This window comes from Acipenser ruthenus, chromosome 6, assembly GCF_902713425.1.
Source record: "Acipenser ruthenus chromosome 6, fAciRut3.2 maternal haplotype, whole genome shotgun sequence".
Lineage (NCBI taxonomy): Eukaryota > Metazoa > Chordata > Actinopteri > Acipenseriformes > Acipenseridae > Acipenser > Acipenser ruthenus.
Window position 1 is genome coordinate 50,630,656 of NC_081194.1, and position 23,810 is coordinate 50,654,465.

General features: G+C 34.5%; 1 protein-coding gene across 1 annotated transcript; it reads left to right on the forward strand.

The window, feature by feature from the left end:
- Positions 1-29: 29 nt before the first annotated feature.
- LOC117411042 (ras-related protein ORAB-1) lies at positions 30-22,502 on the forward strand. Its single transcript, XM_034018069.3, has 6 exons — positions 30-226; positions 15,116-15,188; positions 15,523-15,618; positions 18,645-18,740; positions 19,285-19,416; positions 21,690-22,502. The coding sequence occupies exons 1-6, from the start codon at positions 204-206 to the stop codon at positions 21,885-21,887; spliced, it is 618 nt and encodes a 205-aa protein (XP_033873960.1). The 5' UTR covers positions 30-203; the 3' UTR covers positions 21,888-22,502.
- The last annotated feature ends 1,308 nt before the right edge of the window (positions 22,503-23,810 follow it).

Sequence of the window (23,810 nt, forward strand, 5' to 3'; positions counted from 1 at the left end):
GCGGATAGCTTACGCTAAAGTATTGCTCTCTGTTTGAGGAGTTGCTATTTCCTGGTTAGACTGTCAGCCATTTTGGGTTTGAGACAACCAGCCTTTAGGTTTTTGGGGAGTAGTTACTTTTAATTTGACTAAACAGTTTCAATTTGAAGTTCTTTAAAGCAAAGGGGAGCACCATTTTACAAGAAGAGGGAGTCTAAAGTGACATGTCAACAATGAATCCCGAATAGTAAGTATTTTTTCGTGGTGATGGATGGATTTTGTATGACAGGGATGTGTATTCGGTTGCTATAAGAAGTTGCTTGTTGTTAAAACAAAAGAAGGTATACGTAGACTGCTTTATTTAAGGCGATGTCACCGCCGCGAATTTAGCACAGAAAATAGGCTATATAATAAATTTTCTGAACATGCGATATACCGGTATCATGAACTGATGAAGAAAGGATTTTCAGAAAGTATGGAAGGTTTTTATTATTATTATTTATTTTTTAAGTGTATTAATACTATGTTGAGGATTACAGTACTACCATGATGTGATATATGAAGAGTGAAACTACAATTATAAATCATGTACATGTATTGTTATTCCTACTAAATTAAAACCAGTGGTTAGAAATACATTGAAACAAACTACTTCACGGGGCCTGTAGCGCCGGTGAACCTCGCACTGTATTATTATTTTATTTTCTTAGAAACCGTTCGTTTTTTTTTTTTTTCTTCAATGTTACGTTATTATACGCCTTACAGTTTTAATACATCGCCAACATAATGGCTCCTAACATTAGTAAGGACCGTGTTAGGCTTTGTCCGGCTTTTGACATTCAGCAAAATGCGAATTCATACTGTATCCTGTACCTTGTTATAATCCCATACTTTGTCAGGAAACCAGCAAAACAATAATATAAAAATGCATTCATTTCTAACATGTTATTTACATCTGTACATAACAGATGATTGATTCAGACATTCAGTTGGCTGGGATGGGAAACATTCATATATAGCAGGATAGTGAGGTTTCAAGAAATGTCATGAAAAGTTCATGATTTTACTAGGTCACATTAACATTTAAAGATTATTTTTACAGCCTTTGGGAAGTGTGTAAGAAATTACTGGATCCACCCATCCTTTAGAAGCTAGTCACATGCCGGTCACATGGGTCTTGCAAAATACATTAAGCAATTCGCTCGAGGGTTTACATTCGTTTGTATTGCAGGTATTTTGACAACAGTTTTATGACTGTCGTAAGTATTCTACATTTTGAATAATTATATAATTAAATAGGCTATTGGTTAACTCAAATACGCGAATTTGAAATGTTAAATAGAAGTACGTTGTGTCAATTCGTCATGTCCTTTACAGGTTTAAACTGACTAGGAATTAAAATGAAACATTGAATGACATGCTGTACACAGTCAAGTACATTGTCTGTCTGTTCACATCATTTCGTATCACATTGCCTCATATGCAGCCATTTCAAATAAATAAAGTAATGAATCAGCAAGATTCTAAATGGATGAAGAATAACCAAACAGTGTAATTGTTTTGTTCAATGATAGACCTAGACTGCTCCCACTCAGTACTTAATTCTGTCTTGTTAGTCCTTAAGGACTTATAAAATTCCAAAAAGTTTAACACTGCAGCTCAGCAGTAGATATCCATGACAAAGGGAAACAAATTGTTTTAGCCACTTTAAATACAATTGTATTTCGATGTAGTAATCAAAATAAAATTAAACATTTTCCTAAACCTAATGTAAACCATTTGTTTTAACAATCTTGTATTTTTTTATTATTCTTGGTGTTGGTAATTTTCGAAGTTTTAAAAAGGTGTACATTAATAATTTTAATTAGGATACTAATTAAGATTTTTAGTGTTGCATTTATGTTTGTAAGTCCCCATAGTGTTATTTGAAAACTGGAATTGTGAGTTGTTGTTTTTTTTAAATTGTGTTTATCAGGGGAAACAGCCATGTTGGCTTTATAAAGATGCCTTTGTTTTAGGATTAAGCAATATGAAAACGATCAAGAAAAAATGCAGTAGTTGCTGAGTTTGATTTAAAGAAAAGAGGATTTAAAATTGCTGACCAAATAAGTGTGCAGGGTATCCTCTTACTGTCTTGAAAATTAAACTGAGGTACAGCAATACTTGACTTGCGGGAAGATGCTAGGCTAAAGTTTAGTTGAAGGCTTTCTTGGTCTTTAATCACTTTTTGTGATGTTGTGTGTTGATTTCACTGTGGCAACTGATGTTGATGCACTACCCATAGTTAACCTGTTTTAATACATGATGTACCATGAACTGGTGCAGACTCAGGATTAACTTAAGTGTAATGATTATCCCAGCTTTCATATCTAGGCTATAACACACAAATTCATGATACGAACTAGAATAAATGGTCATATCCCAAGCTTCATTGCAAGGTTTGGTTTGAGGGATATATAAAGAAATCGACATTACAGTAGCTTTTATATTGGAGTTGTTCATGATTTCTCAACATCATGCAGTGTGTGGCATGATGTAACAGTGTTTGAATGTGTTGGGGCCCAGCAGTCAGATTTGTGAAGAGCTGTACAAGTACACTTACAACATATAATTAATTGGCAAATACATGATTATGCTGTAGACAGAAAGCTCATTTTTATTTACTGTTACATTTTTCAGGTGGGCATTTGCAAGTGTGAGATAATAAACTGACATATAAACAGCCTTTTGTTTGTGTAGTACAGGAGCTGTAGCCTAACACTGAGCCAATCCTCTGCAGTTAGGACCTGCCGGTTGTAAAGCAGCTTTTGTCAGCAGTGGAGCTGGAAAGCCTGATAACACTTATCCTTTGTCAGAGTGAAATCTAATTCAAACATAGATGCCAGAGTAGTTACTATAAGTCTACTTAATACTTGTCTTGGTAGCATTTTGGAATAGAATTTCATTTTAAAACAGTGTAAAGCAAATGTTCTTTTAAACTTGTAAGCACCCTAATGTTTACCTGAATAGAATCAAAATTCCTAAGGACGTTGTATGTAGCACTGGTTGTTTTTCTCACGAGGGACAATATCAATGGCATTTGGTATAGTAAAGTAATAATAGTACATTTCCACATCATACTTTAATCCATACTTAGACATAAACTGACTTCACATGCATCAGTGTTTTTGTTTTACTGTTTGCATTTTTCTCTGCCTTTCAGCAAGGATTTATGAATATCTTACATTTGTAGATACTGTGTTTTGCCATATACCATATAAATGTTACATTGAAATCTGTTTAACCCTGCAACCTTTGAGGTATACCTTACAAGACTGAGTTACTATTTCAAGGGACGGGGGGCTTCCATTTATTGTCATAAATTGGAAAGGGTGTTTTAAGGAGACATCTTAATCTACCTCCGTTGACCCCTTTTTGGTTGAGAGTGGGAGAAGTTACAGCCTTTGCCCCATACCAAGGTGTCAAAGACTGAGCACCTAGCTGTGCTGGCAAGCAAGAAAGCTCTCCTTTCCTGTGTTCCCTATGGAATCAGTCACCCACCCACGTCCCAGTATACTGAATATCGTGATTCACTAGACTGCATGGACTCGGAAGGAATTCCTGTAACATCAGGTACAGTTTAACGTTTGGTTTCACAGACTCCCAATTTTAGTATTAGCTATTCTTGGGCAATATAATGTTTCCATGAAAATGCTATGTAGACTTTAATCTCATGTGTAGTGGTTCTATCTGCAACCATACGTTGCACCGAGGGCAAAGATCACCTTTATGTAGAACATTTCCTATAACTGACATTTAACCCTTTGCGGTCGTATGTCGGACCTGGTCCGACATTGCAATTATTCCTATCCGGTCCAATGTCGGACCCTGTCTGACATCATCAAAAAGACGCAAAAACGGGTTTCTAGTCGTTTTTTCTCCAGAAAAAGCCGAGAAAACCATTCAATGGCCGAGTGGGAGCGACAGGAGCCGAGACAAGCCGAAAAAAAAAAAAGGGGGCACATCTCATCAATAGTCATACTTGCCCCTGGCATCAGATAACAGCAGCCATAAGGAAACAAGCTGCCTGCTAATGCATCAGCACTCAGGGAATATCACGGACATTTGCAGAGCTTTTTTCAGATTTTATATTAATAAAATAATGACTTGGATCGCATTATTGAGGCGTTTGGTGATAAAACGAGTGATCAGGAGATGATTGATCGGTATGTACGACTATTTTAGACGCGCTCTTTAAAAGTTTTTTTTCTTTCACAGTAAAACAGGTTTAAAAGGCACTGCATATCAACAGGACACTCAGTACTGCATCTCCAGCCCCACGCCACCCCTTGTTCGCTGTATTTTTCACATACCTCTTCATAGTCGTGCATACCGATGAATCATCTCCTGATCACTCGTTTTATCACCAATGCGTGGGGTAATTACTCCTTGGTAGCATCGGTAGAAAAAAAAAAAAATTGCAACTAGCCTAAAGCAAGTTTAACATACTACAGGGGTGTTACTAAAATATTTATTCCAAACAGATTACATTACTTTGAAATGTAATTTATATAAACTAGACATGCGTTTATGAAATGTGACAGCTTATGAATACTATACCCCACCTAACCTTCACTATCTGTGAAACACACAATGTGGAAATCTCTGCCTAAAATATTATTATTATTATTATTATTATTATTATTATTATTATTATTAATACATAATACAAATAAATTGGTTTACTTACCACATGCAGACCCGCTATAGGTCAAGCTGATCGTTACTCCAAAATTGCATTTAATATCACTGATCATTTATTTTTTTATTTAATGTTATTGAAAATTATTAAAAATGAATTATATAATAGTTCATTTTGAAACGCCAAAGAAACACAAACTATATAGTCAGTTTTCTTCAGTGTGCACAATGTATTTACAGGCTGTTTGCTCTGGATTCAAGGCGGCACTCTTGATAAACCTAAATAATGTTATTAACTATGCATGTTACAAAAATGTAATTATTGAATCGATTATCTAGTATTTATATCTAGGTATATAATGAGGAATGGAATTGATCGAAAAATCGATTTTCGATTTAATCATAGCAGCCCTAGTAAATATTTTTTCTTCAATGATAAAAACGAGATGTTTAAATTGGTTGTTTCTGAGTAGCCTACACTGCCCCTTTTAAACATAAAAATAAAGAGTTGAAATGTCAAATCACACAGGCAGCACCGTGTCCAAGAAATGGGATCACAAAGATCAGAAAAAAGACTAGAAACAGATAAACCTCTCGTTTTTATCTACAGTTTGCAAGAAATAAAAAAAAAAAAAGTTCCAACGGCAATCTAAAGTATGTTGTTTAGCAATGTTTAGTTTTAGAGTTTATTTGTTTTCAACAGACTACTTGGGTACACTAGCTACATTGTATGAAAAAAAGTTTCAAGAAATTTCATTAATATTTTGCAAGATGCAAGCCCAGTTTTTTGTTTAAAAAATAAATTAACAAGCGCTGTATGTATGTGAAGATCACAACCAAGAGTTTAGAGTAACATACAATCTGTTAATTACATGCTCGCTCAGCTACAAAATACACATCTCATTCGCTGACATACTGCATTTTAAAGGAAATAAAGGCAGTGCCTAACCAAATGTGTTTTTACATCCATTTCCAAGATTTCAGACTTTTGTTCAAATTCACGATTTCCTTGACAAAATAGTATACTTATTCATTGTAAATACCACCAAGTAAGAATTTATTTTATTTAATGTGGTTGCATTATAGTTTACTAGCAATCATTTGAATCCCTTTTTCAGAGTTTGTAGCACGCAAAAAAATTATTATTATTATTATTATTATTAACTATTATTATTATAATATATCCTATATTGAAAAAAAAAATTTGTACGGTCAGCACTCGGATATCCGTTGCCCAGATACACGTTGGTCGCGTTTTACCGCCCTTGTATTAAGAATACAAAGCGTTTTCATCACTTCATGTGAAAGTGAGACTGAATTATTCTCCAGGGAAATACATATCATTTAAAAAGTGTAATTTATAGTTATCAAATGTATTTTTTACAGAAATTAATGTTTTAATAATCAGTTTTACTAAACATTGTCTGTTCCAAAGCAGGAACCGGGTACCTGATTTCAAAGGAACCGGTTTGCATCTCTCTATTGCTTTCCACAGCATGGAGCAAGCAAAGAAGATATGTTTGCAGTATTCCATAATAGTAAGCATCTTATACCAGTGACTGGGGTTTAATTATTTTTGTTTTATGAACTATTTGTCTGTAATTCTCGGAATTAGTGGAATTAAATGTAATTCATAATTTATGGTAAATCTTCGGCATTGTTAATCGGCAGTCATTTTTAATTTTTTTATTTTCTGTGGCACGGGGGCGATGGCTAAGCTCAGCTGATCCTTAGGGGGTGGTGTTATGAAAAAGGTTGAGAAACACTGTGCTATGCTATATATAAAAAAATAATGATAATATCGTGTTGGACCTGGGGCACTTAGTAATATACAATGTTTAAAACAGCAGACGCTGTATTAATTCAAACTTGACTACACTTTCAGTGAGGTTAAAATACTCACAAATTGATTGCATTTGTTCAGCAATTGATTCCCATGCATTCTCCTTTTTCATCTGGGGCCGGTTGTACTAAACGGATCCGATCTTGGATCCAGGCTCCTATGACGGATTGGGTTACACTAAAAGGATCAGAGCTGATCTTGAGCTCAGTTTCGGCTCAAAATCGGATCCTATTTCGATCTTGCTTCAGACCAAGGTCAGCGTGGGATCAGAACTTCATTGAACATTTTATAAATTGATACATTTTCAACAAAGGAATAAACAAAATGTAATTCCTCCATTTAAAACTCAGCTCTGATCCCAATCTGTTCCTGCTCTACTGTTGATGGTTGCGAATTAAACAAATGAAACTGTAATATATATTAAACAACAGAGATGTTTGACATACACCATCATAATACGGAAAGGAAACTCTTTTTACAATTGCTAAAGTAATCTTTAAATAAGCACACTATTTAGATAATTGATCGACGTAATGGTAACATTATAAACTTTTCAAGTATTTGCAGGATTTCACAAAAATATTTCCCTCAGATTATTCCCCCTGTCCATGACATTTTTCTAGTGGCAGCTATCATCAGCCCTTGATTCAATTTGCTCAAAATGTGTTGATAATTTGTCCTGAACCGATGCTGCAGCTAGCTGTTTGTGTGTTTGGTTGCTAATTTACCGCTGTAAAGAATACAGGGTGTATCCGTCAGAAAATACACATGACCGTCGAACGGTAACATTTATTATAAACTTTTTAGAAGTGAAAAAAACAACAACCAGATATTAACGTACTCAATCTGTTTATAGAAGCGTTGGATTTTTTAATTATAAATGTAGTAGTTGCTTCTAATAGGTTCCAGTATGGACGGGATAAAAAAAAAAAAGAAGGTATGGACAGGATTTATGTCGTTTTAAACATGATTTGAACTGTCAGTGACTGCAGTTTGAGCAGGGCGATTGCCGGTAGAAAGTATAAACTGCACGGCGACACAACAGCGATGATCGCAGGTCACCTTGCTCTTCAACGATGATCAAGTGATAAGTGTACAAAAACGTACCCGGCACTGTGGTGTGTAAGTGTGAAATTTACCCGTCACAGACCAACTTAACCCGCATTTGGCAGATGTTAATTTTGGACCCTGTTCATGTAGAAACATTTGTTACATGCAGTAACAAAAGACATGGACCATCAATTTACAATGTACACACAACCAATACTCTATGTAATACATGAACTTGTACAGGAGCCTTTTAACTGATACAATAATTCATTTGGTGTTTTGGGGGATTTCCAAGCCACCCAGGTCTAGTCTAGTCTACTAAATCGGCAGCACTTTTTTTTTTAATTCTTCATTGAACATGGGATTATTTTAAAGTAACACACAGGCTGTTATTAGCCACTGCATAGTACAAGTTAGGGCCTACTTTAAAACCAAATTTGATTTGCTGATCATCATTTTACAAACCAAGCAGCACAATGCAGTTTTTATATTTTGAACAGTAGATGCCCTGAATAGATGCTTGGTGTGCTTGGGTGTGAATGACTGGACACCAAATGAGTTAAGAAGATTATGCTATTCCTTTTGCAGTTAAATAGTTAATCTATTAATTTTCTCTATCATGGAACAAATTAAGAAAAGTTAAACTGAGATATACTATGTACTGTGGAATGTGTTTATTTTTTGAAGACATCATTTATACATGGGTTTCCTTTACATGATATAGCCTAGCAAAGATTATCCAGAAGCTATTCAAGAGTTTCTGCAAAACGGGTTTGGGGTAATGGCAAAATTATTTGTATTTAGCTACTGAAGTGTTGTTAAGGTTGGAGATAGATCCAGGTTTAACATGTGGAAGGGGTGGTTGTTGCTGACAAATATTTTCATTGAATTGGCATTGTAGGCCTAGGAATATAAACTTGTGGATGTGACGTTCAGGAATGTGAAGGTATGTTTGCCTGTAGGCGATAACTATTAACTTGGTTGAAAGGAAGGATAAACGCTTAAAATATTGTTTACGGGTAACATGTATGCTAAGACAGGTGTTCTCAAACTCTGTGATAGTGGGCCTCCCTGATGATAATTAAAGTTTAAAGCATAGCAAAGTGTAGTAAAGCACAGTGTAAGCATGGTAAAGCATAGGTAAGCACTGTAAAGAATACAGGGCTCTAATTTGGCAACAAAAAGGACAAGGCCAAAATGGCCTTCAGTTCAATAAATCTGTAGAGGGCACAAGCCCACTAAACTTAAGTCAAGGCCAAAGTGTAGGATGTTCACAGATAAGTAAATTGATAGGTTAGGTGGAGTGGGACTAAGATGGCGGCGAGAAATCCAAAATTCAAAATCAAGAATCTAGTTGCTTATTCACAAGACGGGTGTGCAATTTTTGAAAAAAAACTTTGTTGTCCAAGGGACAAAATGCTAGAAAAATCTACTTGCCCCCTTCCCCATCGCACAAAACACAAACAGAAAAGTAGAATATAACTTGTAGGATTTGGGTTTTATTTAACAATGAACACAATCAATCAACTGATGATTAATAGGGGCGGATCTAGCCTTGTAGCTTGGTGGGTTCACTAAATTCTTCAAGATACACAAAATGTTCCCTTTGACCCCCACCTCACCTCAACAAAAGTATAGCATACTTTAAAGAAATGTTTCAGTGCAGTTTGGAACACATTTGCTGGTAAATTTAATTAACATACTAATAGTACAAGTATAATAAGCAATACCTGGGAGTTAATCAAATATAAAAATAGCGTCTGCCTGTTTTTTTCCCCCACGATTTCTCTGCTGAATCCAACTCCTGATGCAACAAAATAAAACCCCTATACATCAGATATGAAATCATTCCCAACTATTACTGCTGCTTGTGGAATTCAGGTTTTTGACGTTGTTTCAGTTCTGTTTTTAAGGACTTGTGTATAACCTCTCAGGGTTCTCTGTATTTTGTACTGTTTTTCTGCCGAAATGCACACACTATTTACAGTAGGCTCCATCAAATTCTGCAAAGACAGCATGTTTTTTCTTTTGTTTATTTGTATTATACTTGGTTTTTTTTTTTTTTTAAACCGTGTACAACATTTTACAGCTATTTTTCCTAATTAAACATCTTGTCCCATGATGGCTAACTGGAACACTCTGGCAGCAGGGTGATCCTGGTTTCATACCCTGATGGGAGAGCAACATTCTTTCCCTATACTCTCACTGAAAAAAAAAAATACATAAATGAATAAATACATTAAAACATTGCAATGAGATTTACAGTCTCATTAAAATAATAAAATATTGTATAGATAATCGCGTATATAAACATTTCATTTCTATCATTATAAACATATTTGTCAATCTTTGTTTTAATAGTTTCACAAATCGAATTGTTCATGTCCAATAAATAACCAATATCGCTTATGTTCAAATCTGGTAAAAAAAAAAAAAAAAAAGTTGTGTGGTAAATAGAAAACTAGGTTAGCAACACTAAAATCGAAAGAAACTTTTTTTTTTTTTTTTTTGCCAGGGGAAGTTTGTCTTGAAATGCTTCTAAACATCCCAACACAACAATATTTTCTAATCTGCTAATATCTTAGCGACTGGTGTGTGTGTGTGTTTTTTTCTTTTAGTAACTTTACTAGATTGCTGCATTTAAATGTCAAGTTCATCATATATTAAGAAAGCAGTACCACTTATATTCTAATTTACAAAAAACGTAAATACTGGTAATACCTTCAGTTTACAAGATTAGTCTGTGTTGCCAGAAGCTCTCAGGCAGCCATTTCTGGGTTTCTTTGTAACCAATTGTTTCACCTGAGTGATTGCAATGACATAATAAACGTTTATTCTCATAAGCAGTAATGTGCATTACACTCTTTTTTTTTTTCTCTCTCAAAATAAGTTTTTATAAATAAAATTATAGTTCCATTATCAGTAATAAGGAAACTTTAGTTCATGAAATAGTATCTGCTTATATCCACTCGTGTCTTGATATTTAAAAATGTTGTAAAACAATATATATATTCAAACACATGAGACAGAGTAAATGTTTTAATATAACTAAGTCAAATACATCAGATTTAGTGTGCTCCCATTTTTTTGCTGTAAACAAGTTCCTGTGTCATGTCTTGTTTCTGCGTGCTGCTGTAAAATGCCTCTGCTTTATACTTTACTAGAATGGCGCTGGCGGTATATAATGATTGGAAGTATACAGAAGGCTACTGTATTTGACCAGAGTTATGGCTGAGATTATATATATATATATATATATATATATATATATATATATATATATATATATATATATATATATATAAACAAAAATATATCTATAACAAATATATATATATATAACAAACAGGTGAGGGCACCGTACCCTCAGGGACACTGCAGCTCGAGCACAGTAGAAAGTTAATAAAGGTGTGTTACATTTTTTTTTTTTATTTCCAACTGAACAATTAACAGTATTGTGAGGGCGCACCCTCACGTGGTAATGTCTTCTATAAAGTGTGCAATTTGTACTGTTTTAAATGTATACCCTGACGTTGTTGTTTTTATTAAGTCAGCAGAAAGCCGTGCTCATGTTTATATTCTGTGTACACGTTTAGGACACCAAGTTTACTTGTACGGTACTAGTGTATATTGGTTGTATAATAATAATGCATTTGTTTTCAAGCCGTAACTCTTGCAGAGTTTAGTTACTGATAATTTGCAGTGGATACTGTGAGTGTGAGTGCACGTGGTAAAGAAAAAAAAACGAATCCTTTTTATATTTGTGTTTTATAGATATTTTTTATGAATATTTAAAAATATAAAAGTAAATGGTTTAGCTAATGAAGACGGGTAAAAGGTGGGGCTAGGGTCTATAAATGGCACAGATGAGGGAAAAAAAAACACTACTACTACAAGTGCATAATAATTCCCACAGTCCATTTAGGACCCAGAACATGATTGTTTTAACTTGTTACTCAGTGAATATTTTAAAACTAATGATGAGATATTGGTTGGATCAAAAACCCAGGACTGAAACTGGAGAAAATAATACAAATGATGCTGTCAAACATAATTCCCTACATTTTATATAAGGAAACTATTATTAGCTTGTTATTGTTTGGTAGAAATAAAAAAACATGGTTAAAAAATAAAAATAAAAAAATGTTTTATTAGTGGTCCTCAGAAGTGATTAGGGATGTGCACGACAAATATTTTGACTATCGATAATTCCACAGCTGTTGAGGTCGACTAATCGAATAGTCGCCCCCCCCCCCCCCCCCCCCCCCGCCCCCGCCTCCCATTCAAAATGAGACGTACATTAAATGCGAAATAATGCAAAGTGACAATTATTGCAATTACAATAAATTCTGAACTTTATTTTAAAATACTTAGCTAACACAACAACTTTAACAACTTTGTTAAATAAACATTAGGCTATGTAAAAAAAACACCTTCCTATTAGGAAACATACAGAAATGCCATAGTAACAGCAGCAATAACATAAGCTTACCTGTCAACACTCGTGTGAGACTCTCGTATTTTGCAAGCAAGTGTTATTTTTTTTACCGATATTGTCACAAGCTTTTCCGTTAATTACAATTTCAAATTAACTATAAAGGTTGTGACAATTAAAAAAAAAAAAAAAAAAAAAAAAAAAAAGTAACGATTGCTTATAAAATATGGGCGTCTCCTGTATAATTTTTATTCAATTATTAATTTAATTTTCATTCAATAATAGTTTAGCAATGTGAGCTATAATGTTTTCCGGTCATAACAGCGAAATACAAAATGCATTAGACTATCTAGCTAGCTAATTTATACAATCCACTTGACTAAACGATTTACTTTTCCCACGTTTTCAAACCACACACAACATATAGACTACCGGTCTACGTTAAATCAAATCGGCAACATACCTGTGCGTTCGAGTTCCAGTGAATAAAAAATAAATAGCCTGTATAGGCAATAGCTTGCTATGTATGTAGCTAGCTTAATAATATTAATAAATAAATGAATGAACAAAAAGGCCTGAGTGGCATTAACGCACTAGCCTTCCATGGAAGCAAAAAAAAATCCTAACAAAAACTTTAGGAATAGTTAGGCTAGCAATGTCCATTATTATTATCATGTTCACTTATTCTTGTTTAAAAAAATCAGCATGTCCATCAGGTCCGGCAATACTGCAGCAGACGGTGCTCAGGCAGAGTTTGTTGTTTTTGTTTCAACTTCAGAGCCTGAGTAGCTATTGCACTGTGATAAAAATGTGACACAAAACGGCTGGCCGCACCGACTACATTATGTATGGCACCAAGTTTAAAGCCATCGTTGATGGCGAGCTGCAGAGTGTGTGCAAAGCACAAATTCGAGTCCCATTCAACAAACTCCGAAGATGATGTTGCTGGCATTGTCGTGAACACAGGCAGTGATTTCCCCCCTTAAACCCAAATGGTCTACAGCGGTGTTCAACACATTTGCGAGATTCTCTGCCTCTCTGGCGTGGCGCGAGTCTGTAGAACTACGTTTTTCATTTCCCAATCCTCGATGAAATGACAGGTTATTATGACGTACGACTCGGTATTCGGTGCAGTCCACGCATCTGTAGTAATCACCACCTTCTCAGCCTTTGACAAGTTTCTGCGGACAGACGCTGCTCAATCGGCATGCATTTTTTTCGAGTCGAGTGGTAATTGTTTTAGTGCAGGGTTTTTCGTGCATGGACTGTGTATTCAGGTTCCACAAATTTCATCAACTCCCGAAATCCCTCACCTTCAACAAAACTTATGGGAAGCATGTCCTTTGCCACCATATTAGCAATAAGGGCTGATGTTTTTTCAGCACGTACGTTGTCACACTGACGAGGCCTCACCGCAAAGGATGCAATGGCGGTTTGTTGCGGTCCTCTTTCCTTTTCTGTCGTTGCTAGCGTCACAGAAGGGTGTTTGGCTTTTAGGTGGGTTAACATACCAGTTGTAGATATGTGGTAGTTTAATTGCACTGCACATATTTTACACTTAACAGTGTTTTCATTTACTTTGTCAAAGTATTTCCGTGCAGAACTTTTCTGTGATGAAGCCATCGTTAGCCGAGGTACGTTCTAGTTTAGCCAATCACAGACAAGAAATAACAAATCCCACCCTCCAGTCAATCTTCATTACCGCTACATAGAGAGCCAATCAGCAGTACAGGCTTTAAAATAAAATCAATATATACTTTTTTTTTTTTTTTTAACTTTCGAATGTTGGATTCACTTGTCGATAGGTGCCATCGTTATCGAATAGTTGAATGTTCGACTATTCGGTCTCACCCCTAGAAGTGATGTCGGATTTCTTTTCTGAACCGTACCACCTTACAATTGTATCTGTTTACATTTTTTTACTGGTGTGTAGCGTTAAATGGAAATGTTTATCTACTGAAATGTGGGCTACCAAAATTTGTGGTGGGCTATAGTTTATCTTTTGGTAGCTCATCGGTCTACCACGCATAGTAGTGATTTGTTCACCCCCGATCATGTTTACACTATCATGGCCCTTAAAGGGTTAACAAAACAAACAAGCTGTGCCTCCCCTTGAACAACCTCACAGTTTGAGAACCCCTGTGTTAAGCCTTCTAATGTTGATATTAAAAGCTACAAGGCCTATTATTACTAATACGGGCTCTGTAGTGGAGTGTTTAGCTGTTAGTGCTTATATTAACAATTGTGTTTTTGTGTTGCCTTTGTGTTAACGTCAACCACAAAAAACAAAATTGAACTCATTTGCTTGGCTTCTCCCAGTGGAACGTGTGCTCTTTTACACAAGGCTAGTACAGCCAGCTTGGTGAAGTGTAGTAGGTATGTTAACAAAACATACATCACACACATAAATCACACTTCATTCTCGTTTTGTTTTCAAGATATTGAGTCTATTCAGCTCAGCAAACATAGTAGTGTTTTATGCAACAATTTAACATTATTGAAAAGATCAGAGAATACATGCATGTAGTTTGGGAAGGTCTCATTAAACTCATTCAATATAACTGCAGATCTGAGTATTCCAGGAAGGGCTGCCAATAGATTTCCTGATGAGCTCTACAGGATAGTGCTTGTGACTGTTTTCTCATTTTGCAGCTGCTTAACCTGAATATCTTGTTACTGCGGGTTGGACTGTCAACAAAGCTTTTGTCCAAGCCAGTGGTGTGGGAATATATCTCGTGTTTTTGCAAAGCAGACCGTTGCTAATCCAGTTAAACATACAGTCATGGGCTCTTTCAGTCTTACCTTTCTTAATGTTGTCATTGCAGTTTTTGCAATTTAAGTCATCTTGGATTCAGCTGATACTGGGTTTGTTGAGTGTGTCCATAGGGAAAACAAAGCACTCCAAATTAAACTACCACCCAAGGTATGGGGTCACAGTGATTTGGCTAAAAATTCAACCATTTTTCTCATTGAACACTTTTCAGTGAGCTGAGTAGCATGAAGATATAGCTAGGCATTTCGTGTTAGAAAGACTTCTGTGATCCATCGTATTGGTGTGTGTTAACCAGAACCCTTACCCTAGAAACATTGGCAATGTTTTAATAGCCTCAATTATTCTATTTTTTCAGTGATTATTTATTCAAGCTGCTTCTGATTGGTGACTCCGGTGTGGGAAAATCTTGCCTCCTTCTTCGGTTTGCAGTAAGTCCACTAACTTGCCTTTGTGTTCTCTCCCTTAAAGATGGTCTGAATCCGTATCAAGGAAAAATAAATTGTGCTGCTAAGCATAGTCTGGTATTTGAATTTGTGCTTTCTGCTTTCGAGTCATAACATTTATGGTTAAACTAACAAAATATTTTAAATGAATTATATAAAAAAATATTTTTATATATTTTTTCCAATTTCGAAACTTTGACCACCTCAATATAAAGTCTATTACTGTATTTGTATCCAGCATTTGCCTCTCATATATATATATATATATATATATATATATAGTCACACACATCACAAATTTGTCTTTCTTTCCATACAGGATGATACATACACAGAAAGCTACATTAGCACAATTGGCGTGGACTTTAAAATAAGAACTATAGAATTAGATGGAAAGACAATCAAGCTTCAAATTGTAAGTAAATTCTTAATGACTGCTCAGTTTGTGTTTAAATGAATGATTCTTATCTTGGGTAATGCTGAACTTCACAGTAGATTATCCCAGTTATTCCAGTTGAAATGGTATCTAAACCTGACAATAACTCTTTGTTCAATTTGGCTTTATTTTAAATAATTTAATCTATTAATCAAGTCACATTTATTTCTCTGCTGCCTATTTAAAGGCAATCTATTGAAGATCTTTTAATTTTGATGCATGAGTTCATGTTTAAGAATGCAGATCATGGAAGAAGATCATGAGCTGCATTTGAAGAAAACTAAACACTGCTGCCAAGGTCAGAGGTGCAAAGGATATCCAGGAAAAAGGAATACAGGATTTCCTGTTCAGTTTTTTACTTGCAGCAACAGTATAGTAATGAACACTGTGACTTGTACATAAGCATGTACTTTAACTGTCATAGATTGTTACCTCCTGTATATCCTGAGACCCACAACAAATTGTACCAATTGTTTAGAAACTTGGTAATGGAATTCCTTGGCACAAGTTCCTATATTTGATGAGGCTAAATGTTTGCTATTTTGCAGCTGGTTAATCCGCATGCTGTGAATGTATCTTGCAGTGACCTACTTTTTCACAGAATTTTTTGTACTTTTGGAATCTAGTGCCCACATTTTATTAAACTATTCATGGTCATTTGTTATGAGAACATTCTACATGCTATCGATGGAGGTCATAGTGACCTACTCATTCAAGGTATCTACAGTCACAGACAAAAGTATTGGCATCCTACACCTTAATATAAGAATTCAAGAAAACATGTTAAATACAAGCATTTAGTGAACATTAGCCACAAATTAATGATAGACCAAAATACACAATTTCTAGTAATGAAATGTTAATGAAAAAGATATTGGCACCTTTGTAAAAATGTAATAGAACTAATTAAATATATTAATTGATTGAAAACCATTACAAAGTAACTAAGCTGCATTATAAAGTCAATAGCCAGAAAAATAAGTAATTATTTCCAACATCTGTTGAAGGTGGTTTTGGCAATACAGCAGATGATGGTCAAGACAAAGGAAGATTGACATTTGAGAAAAGCACTTGTAGCAAACTGCAACAAAGGAAATGGCTACAGAATAGTATCAAATAAATATGGAATACTAAAATTAGAGCAATAATCAAGAAGTACTTCAACTGAAACAGTTGAAAGAAGTGGACGTCCAAAGAAAATTGCGGGTACAGCAGGTAGGAGAATCGTCAAAGCAGCTAAAAAAAAAAAGAAAAAATCCAAGATTAACAGCCAAGGACTTAAAGAAAGATTTAGAAGCATTGGGCATAACAGTGCACAGGCGACTTGTATGCACGTAGACCTTGCTGCAAACCGCTTTTAAAGAAAATCCATATAACAGTCTACAATTTGTCTTACATTTTCTGGTCTGATGAGTCTAAAACAGAGGTTTTCAAACTTTAGACCCTGTACCCGTTTCCAAATAATCTAGTGTACTGCGTACCTCCATCTGAGATAGGGTCATACCTATGAAAACAGGAAAACCATATGGTCTTTTCTAATTACTAGTTTAAGTACTGTAAATGGAAAACTGCTGTTAAAAACAAACAAAATAAAATACAATTGGTTAACCACGGTGAAAATGCACCAAATAAAAATGCAATGTAAAATTATTTCAAAATCCAGACTCCCAATAAGTATGCTGAAACAAGTCCAAATTAAGAGTCCAAAAACAGGTTATGCTTCTGAAAAACAAAGCTAAGATTCCAATTTAAAACAAAATCAGAAAGCAATTCTCAACAAAAGTCATGCATTTCATCCAACAAATGCAGAAGTGTATAGAGAAAACAGATTTCTTTAAGGCTTTTTTTTTTCTTTTTCAGCTTCAAATTATTCAATTCGCACATATGGGGGCTGAGAACAGGAGAGCATCAACGTGCCAGTGAGATCTGTGCAAATCTACAACAAAGTAGCATGCAAAAATAAACATGCTTTATAAACGTGTTAAAAAGAAGCAAACTAAATAACATTAAATCAAAACGTGAATATACTACAATAACAAAATCAAACGTGCCTAAATAGTGACATGTTACACTTGCATGTTAAAGTGTTTAGTGCAGTAGTCTGTTTGTGTCAGCTGTAAGACAATGAAAAGCTTGTTGATGGACACTCACTGTATGATATGAACACACTCAATAGGTCTGGAGTAGGGAATCCATTTGCAGACACTTCACAATCACAGGATTTAGGGATTTTTTTTTTTTTTTTTTTTTTTTTTTTTGTAATAAATAATAATAATAATAATAATAATAATATCGTACTTTTGCTTTTATTAATAATTACCGGTGCATAGGGTAATGCACTCGCATGACAAAGGAGTTCTTCAACAAATTAATTAATAATGAAAACACATACAAGCATTTCAAGTAAAAATAAGTCGTGTCGCTGTGGCTCCAGTGCAGGACAAGTGAGTGATTCACTGTAAAAGTAGGGCAGCCCAGCTGCCTGCTCAACTCAATAATATGGTTATTTGAAAACGTAAACGTAGATAAAACACTGAACTGAATAAGCTACTAACACTGAACATTTAATCTCCAGAAAGTAAACCTGTGTAGTAAATACTACACATTTTTAAAAGAAGAAACATCATACAATGACAATCTTTTTTTATTTTTGGGGGGGGGGGGTTTAGCCTACAGACTGCAGTAACCAATACTTGTCATGAACAAATACTTTAAATGAAATACTTTGTTTTATTTTATAAATTATGTAATTTGCTTTTTGTTTTATTAAAAAAGTGGTTAAAGTTTTCGAAATGCTTGTCTTTAATCTGTTACCTTTCATTACGGTATAAGGTAAGGTGCCAATACTTTTGTCTGCAACTGTATACCTAATTTGTCACATCCCTGTATAATTTGTCATTTATTATATATGTTGGTGACATTTCTTCAGTTATATTTAACTTGATAACTTTGTATCCAATGAAATCCTACATTTTTGCAGAGCCCTAATTCTGGTTTCTTTGTAGTGGGACACAGCAGGGCAGGAAAGGTTCCGAACGATCACATCCAGTTACTACAGAGGAGCGCATGGCATTATAGTTGTTTATGATGTTACAGACCAAGTAAGTTGGATAAAACATTATTTTAAATGTATGTTAAACTTGTTTTTGTTTACCTCCCAACTTCCCATTTTTTCGCCTCTTTTAATAGTTTGTCAACAGATAGAAAGCAAAGTTTTAGGGGTAAAGTGGTTGAAATTAAACACATTTAGCATGAATAAAGTAAAAAGAAACCGTTCTCCTAAAAAAATATATATATATTTTCCTGACAAAACAAATGTGATTTCTATCTTGCTGTAAATTCAGAATCAACCTTTTGATTTTAAGTTTTTCAGGCTACTCTGAAAATTTTGAAGCAGATTAGTCTTAAGAATAATGCAAGCCTACTGTGATTTTGGAGGGTATCATGCTGTTCCATGATAACGTGTTTGTTGCTTTAAATATTAACATGTTTCTGGGTTAGAAAATTATGAATTAAGCCATTGAAGCCACTTACATCCATAGCTGAACTGTACTGTAACATTTCCATATGCCCATTTTGTATTGTTACATTCAACAATGATCTATTATAAGTATTATGTATTTAACAAAGTAACTTTTTTTGTAGGAGTCTTTCAACAATGTTAAACAGTGGCTACAGGAGATTGACCGTTATGCCAGTGAAAATGTTAACAAGTTATTGGTAGGGAACAAATGTGACCTAACTACAAAGAAGGTTGTGGACTACACAACGGCAAAGGTATGGGCGGACTAATACTGTACTGATTGTATATAATGTAGATTTAAACTATTTCATTAATGTTAGTTGCATTGGAGTTCAGTGACCACCTGCTTTGGAGAGCATTGGTTACTATAGTAATCGTAAATTCCTTTCAGATTATGAACTGGTTGGTGTTTTAACCAGGATATGTTCTATTCTAAGGGCAGTTCTATGTGAAAGGAGCAATCGATAAATTTGATTCCCTTATACAGTGAAACTCTGATACAACGTACTGCCTTGGGACTGTAAAAACAGTGTTATAACCGAGGTTTGTAATAACCAGGTATATGCACATACCTGCCAAATCAACACAAAAATCTACACATAGTACAGTACTAATTGATTAATGTACATATACAGTGTATGTAGTATAAAGGTTTTTATTACAGAAGAAACAATATAAAACAATGTAACTAGTACTGTACATTACTACAGTATGTAACATTCTGTATTAATTAATACAGTAATTCTATGTTGCCTTGGATAAAGATGGTCAGCTAAATGAATTATAAAAAAAACAAATGTCATTAATGTACTAAATAATATTGTAATTAGTAAAATAAACACATTAATAAAAAGTACAGGAATAAATTATAGAAATAACTGATAATAAAAAATAATATACAAGTCAATAAACATTACCATACAAACTGTTAATTCAGGTACAGTACAGTAATCATTGCCTGTACACTAAGTCTTTTAGGCCCTGGACACATTAGCGTTTTAGAACAGAGTTAAAGGTTCAAATCCTGTTTAAAAGTGCTTAAATCGATTTGCATCCACACTAAACACGGTTCAACAACCTGAGTTTAACAACCGAGTTTGAAACCTACTCAGGAGGTAGTCTTGAACTCGATTGTTGGCATAACTGGGTTATATAAACTGGTTTAACTGTAATCTGGACATGAACCGTGCTAAAAGGAGAATTTAAACAGGATTTAATACGTTTTTATTCAATCAGTTCCGTGATACTTGTTTTTTATATCAGTGTGTACGTTATATCCCAGGTATGCTGTAAATGGGTTTGACTAGTTTGAAAAAAAAATTACATTTACAGTAATATGAACGTCTTTCATTTAGAAAAATGTTACACCTACAAAATGGTGGCAATCAATTTTGGGTTACATTTTACTAGAATTATTTTCTTGGCTCTTAGTTGTAGAAAAAAAGTATTGACACCCTACACTTAATATAATTAATTCTAGAATACAAGCATGTTAAATACAAGCATTTAGTGAACATAAGCCACTAATTAATATGGATAGATAGATAGATAGATAGATAGATATACATTTAAAAAAAGCAATTAAGCAATTTCAAATATTTGTTCATGAGAAGTCTTGGCAAGCCTGCTTTAGTATTTCATGTGTTCTCCTTTTGTTTTTATTATGGCATTCAGATGTTTTTCAGACATCTTTCTGCCTTGCATATTTCCTTCAGCTCAGACAGTTTGGATACACAATGCTTGGCTACAGAATGTATTTAATCTTCAATCACACGAATGTCTCCAGTACCCAAACTGCTAAAAAAAAAAAAAAAAAAAAAAAAAGAAAAAAGAAAAACAACCTCATATCCATGATTGAACCACCTCCATGTTTAACTGTAGGTACAAGGTTTTCTTCATTGAAGGCTTTCCCCTTTTTTTCTCCAAACATTCTGTGGTCCCTTTTTGGGGAAAATCTATATTTTAGACTCGTCGGACCAGAGAATTTTGTTGAAGAATGCTTCACATTTCTATTCATAATTTCTTGGCAAATTTTAGACCGGTCTACATGTATACATTTCTTGTGTCCTTTGTACAGTTCTTTCCTACACTCGTATGCCCGATTTTACTTATAGATCTTTCTTTAAGTCCCTGGCTTTTAGTGTGATTTTTTTTTTTTTTTTCGGTATTTTGGTCTTTGTCATACTAATTGGTGGTCAATGTTCACTTAATGCTTGTATTTAACATGTTTTCTTGAATGATCTTCTATTAAGTGCAGGGTGCCAATACTTTTGTCTGCGACTGTTCTTTTGGGGAGGGGGGGGGGGGGGGTGGAATGCAGTATGACAAAATAGGTCCTGCCAATAGGGGAAAATGGTGTGCTAATAAGGGACCTTGATGGGCCAAGTGACCTTTTCTCGTTCTCAAACTTTTCTTATGTTCTTAATTCTGTTAATGTTAACTACACTGTTTTAAAACAATGCTTCAGTTTGTAAATACTGTTTTAAAATTACACATTGTTTACATTGTGCTTGATGTCTGTTTCTAGGAATTTGCAGACTCTCTCGGAATTCCATTTTTGGAAACCAGTGCAAAGAATGCAACAAATGTAGAACAAGCCTTCATGACAATGGCTGCGGAGATTAAAAAACGAATGGGCCCAGGAGCTACAGCTGGTGGATCAGAGAAGTCCAATGTTAAAATCCAGAGCACTCCAGTCAAGCCATCTTCTGGAGGCTGCTGCTAAGGTCCTCCTTATCTTCTCTCCCATAAATCTATGATGTAATAAGCCCAAGTGTAAGAAAAGTTGCCTGAATTGTACTGTATGTGGCCGCACTACTACAAATTCTTCAAACAAGGTCAGCAATTCAACGGTCAATCCCTGGCTGTTTTTATCCCCACAATTCAAGACCGCTAACTTCATTTTCAGAACTGTTTTAAACCTTTGTGTGCTGGTTTATAAATAATAATGTGTGTAAATCTCATTGCTTTACTACAGGACAGTTCTGTGGTTGGTTTAAATAAAGTTTTTTTGTTTTGATGTTTATATTGGCATGTTTAGCTGTCCAGTTAGGTCCTCCTCTGAAGATGAAGTTCAGCCATTTGCGCAACCAACAGCACAACAGTGTTTCACTGTCTATGGCATCAATAACGTTTAGTGAAATATGTTATATATGTAAGATCTGATTTGCTAGTCCTTCTGTAGAGAGATAAGTGGAATAAATTACATTATATGATTAGCAGTTTAACTTCATAATCTCTGCATATAATTTGTGGCTGCAGACTATTGTAATTTGTTGCACAACATGTAACATTAAACAACTGAAGAAATGTTTAATAAATATTGTACTTATTGAAATTACTATACCAGACTGTATGATGAAACCAATGGTTTGTAGAATACATTTTGTGTGTGTTTTAATTTATTCTACATTTATATGGCAAATTATATATTGTAACGGTAATTTAGATTCTGTTTTGCAATTGGCTTTCACCTGTGAACACCTGATTTGCAAGTGGCAATGTCAGAATTGCTCTTATAAAACACTATGTTTTTTGTTTTTTTTCCATAATAAAGGCAACTGAATTAAGTTTTAATTGAGCTAGAAAATACTAATAGCTAGGCTTTCTGGTAGTTTCTGAGCACTCTTATCGGACTTGAATATTGCATGTAGATTAACATGGGTTAATTTGCTATAATAAAAAAAAAAGTGTATTGGAGCAGCTGGTCTTCAAGTAGTTTAAAATCCCTATAGTGTATATGTAATAAGAAAATGTGAATGTGGACTTTTCCTATTGTTCCTCAGAGCTCAGGGTATTTTTGAAATTGCATGTCCCACAAATGATTATTCAGTCCAGTTATATCTTAGCAGAAGGGAATATCAATCTGTTTTCATTACATTTTTATACTTTGATATTTGCAAGCAGTAAGATAATAATGTGCTGGCATTTTAAATGTAGAACTTCAGAAAAATCTTTCAATTAACCCATTTCCTGTTTACATTTGTGAGTTTGTTCTTATTTTCCCTTATTAACCCCTATGTGTACACAGTGTTGTCAGATTTTCTTCCCTCAGCTCTGAGATGGCAGCATCAAGCATCCTGGTTCTCTCTAGTGAAACTTCCACAAGATGGGTGGAGGCAATTTCAAAATGTTAAATGATAAAATCATTGCCCAATTTAAATTACACACAGTATTCACAGGCTTGCATTTCATGGTTTATTATGTTGAAATGATTACACAAATATGGTATTTTCACTTAAGAGCTTTAACAATTTCATACTCGCTTTATAAAGATGAGCCCATGTACTGTGAAGCAAATAAATCCATTATAGTGAAAACATAACAAGTGTGTAAGGTAATTATAAACCTGTTAATGTAGTAGCTGTGTTAAGATTTTCCTTTTTCCAAATTCTTGTTTTGTGATGTTTCAAAGACGTGTATTAACCTATTTATAACATCAAATTTAACAAAGATGTTTGTATAAGTGGTATAGATTATAAAGGGCAGAGGAAGGAGGTACAAAAAGCAAACAACTTTATAGAACCAAATACATTTTAAAAGGTTCTGCATTCCATTGGCTATCATCTTGCTGGACTAGAGTATGTTAGTTTAATAACTAAATCGGTGTCTTGTAGTCTACTGTCAGCCTCTAACAGGAACTTTAGGT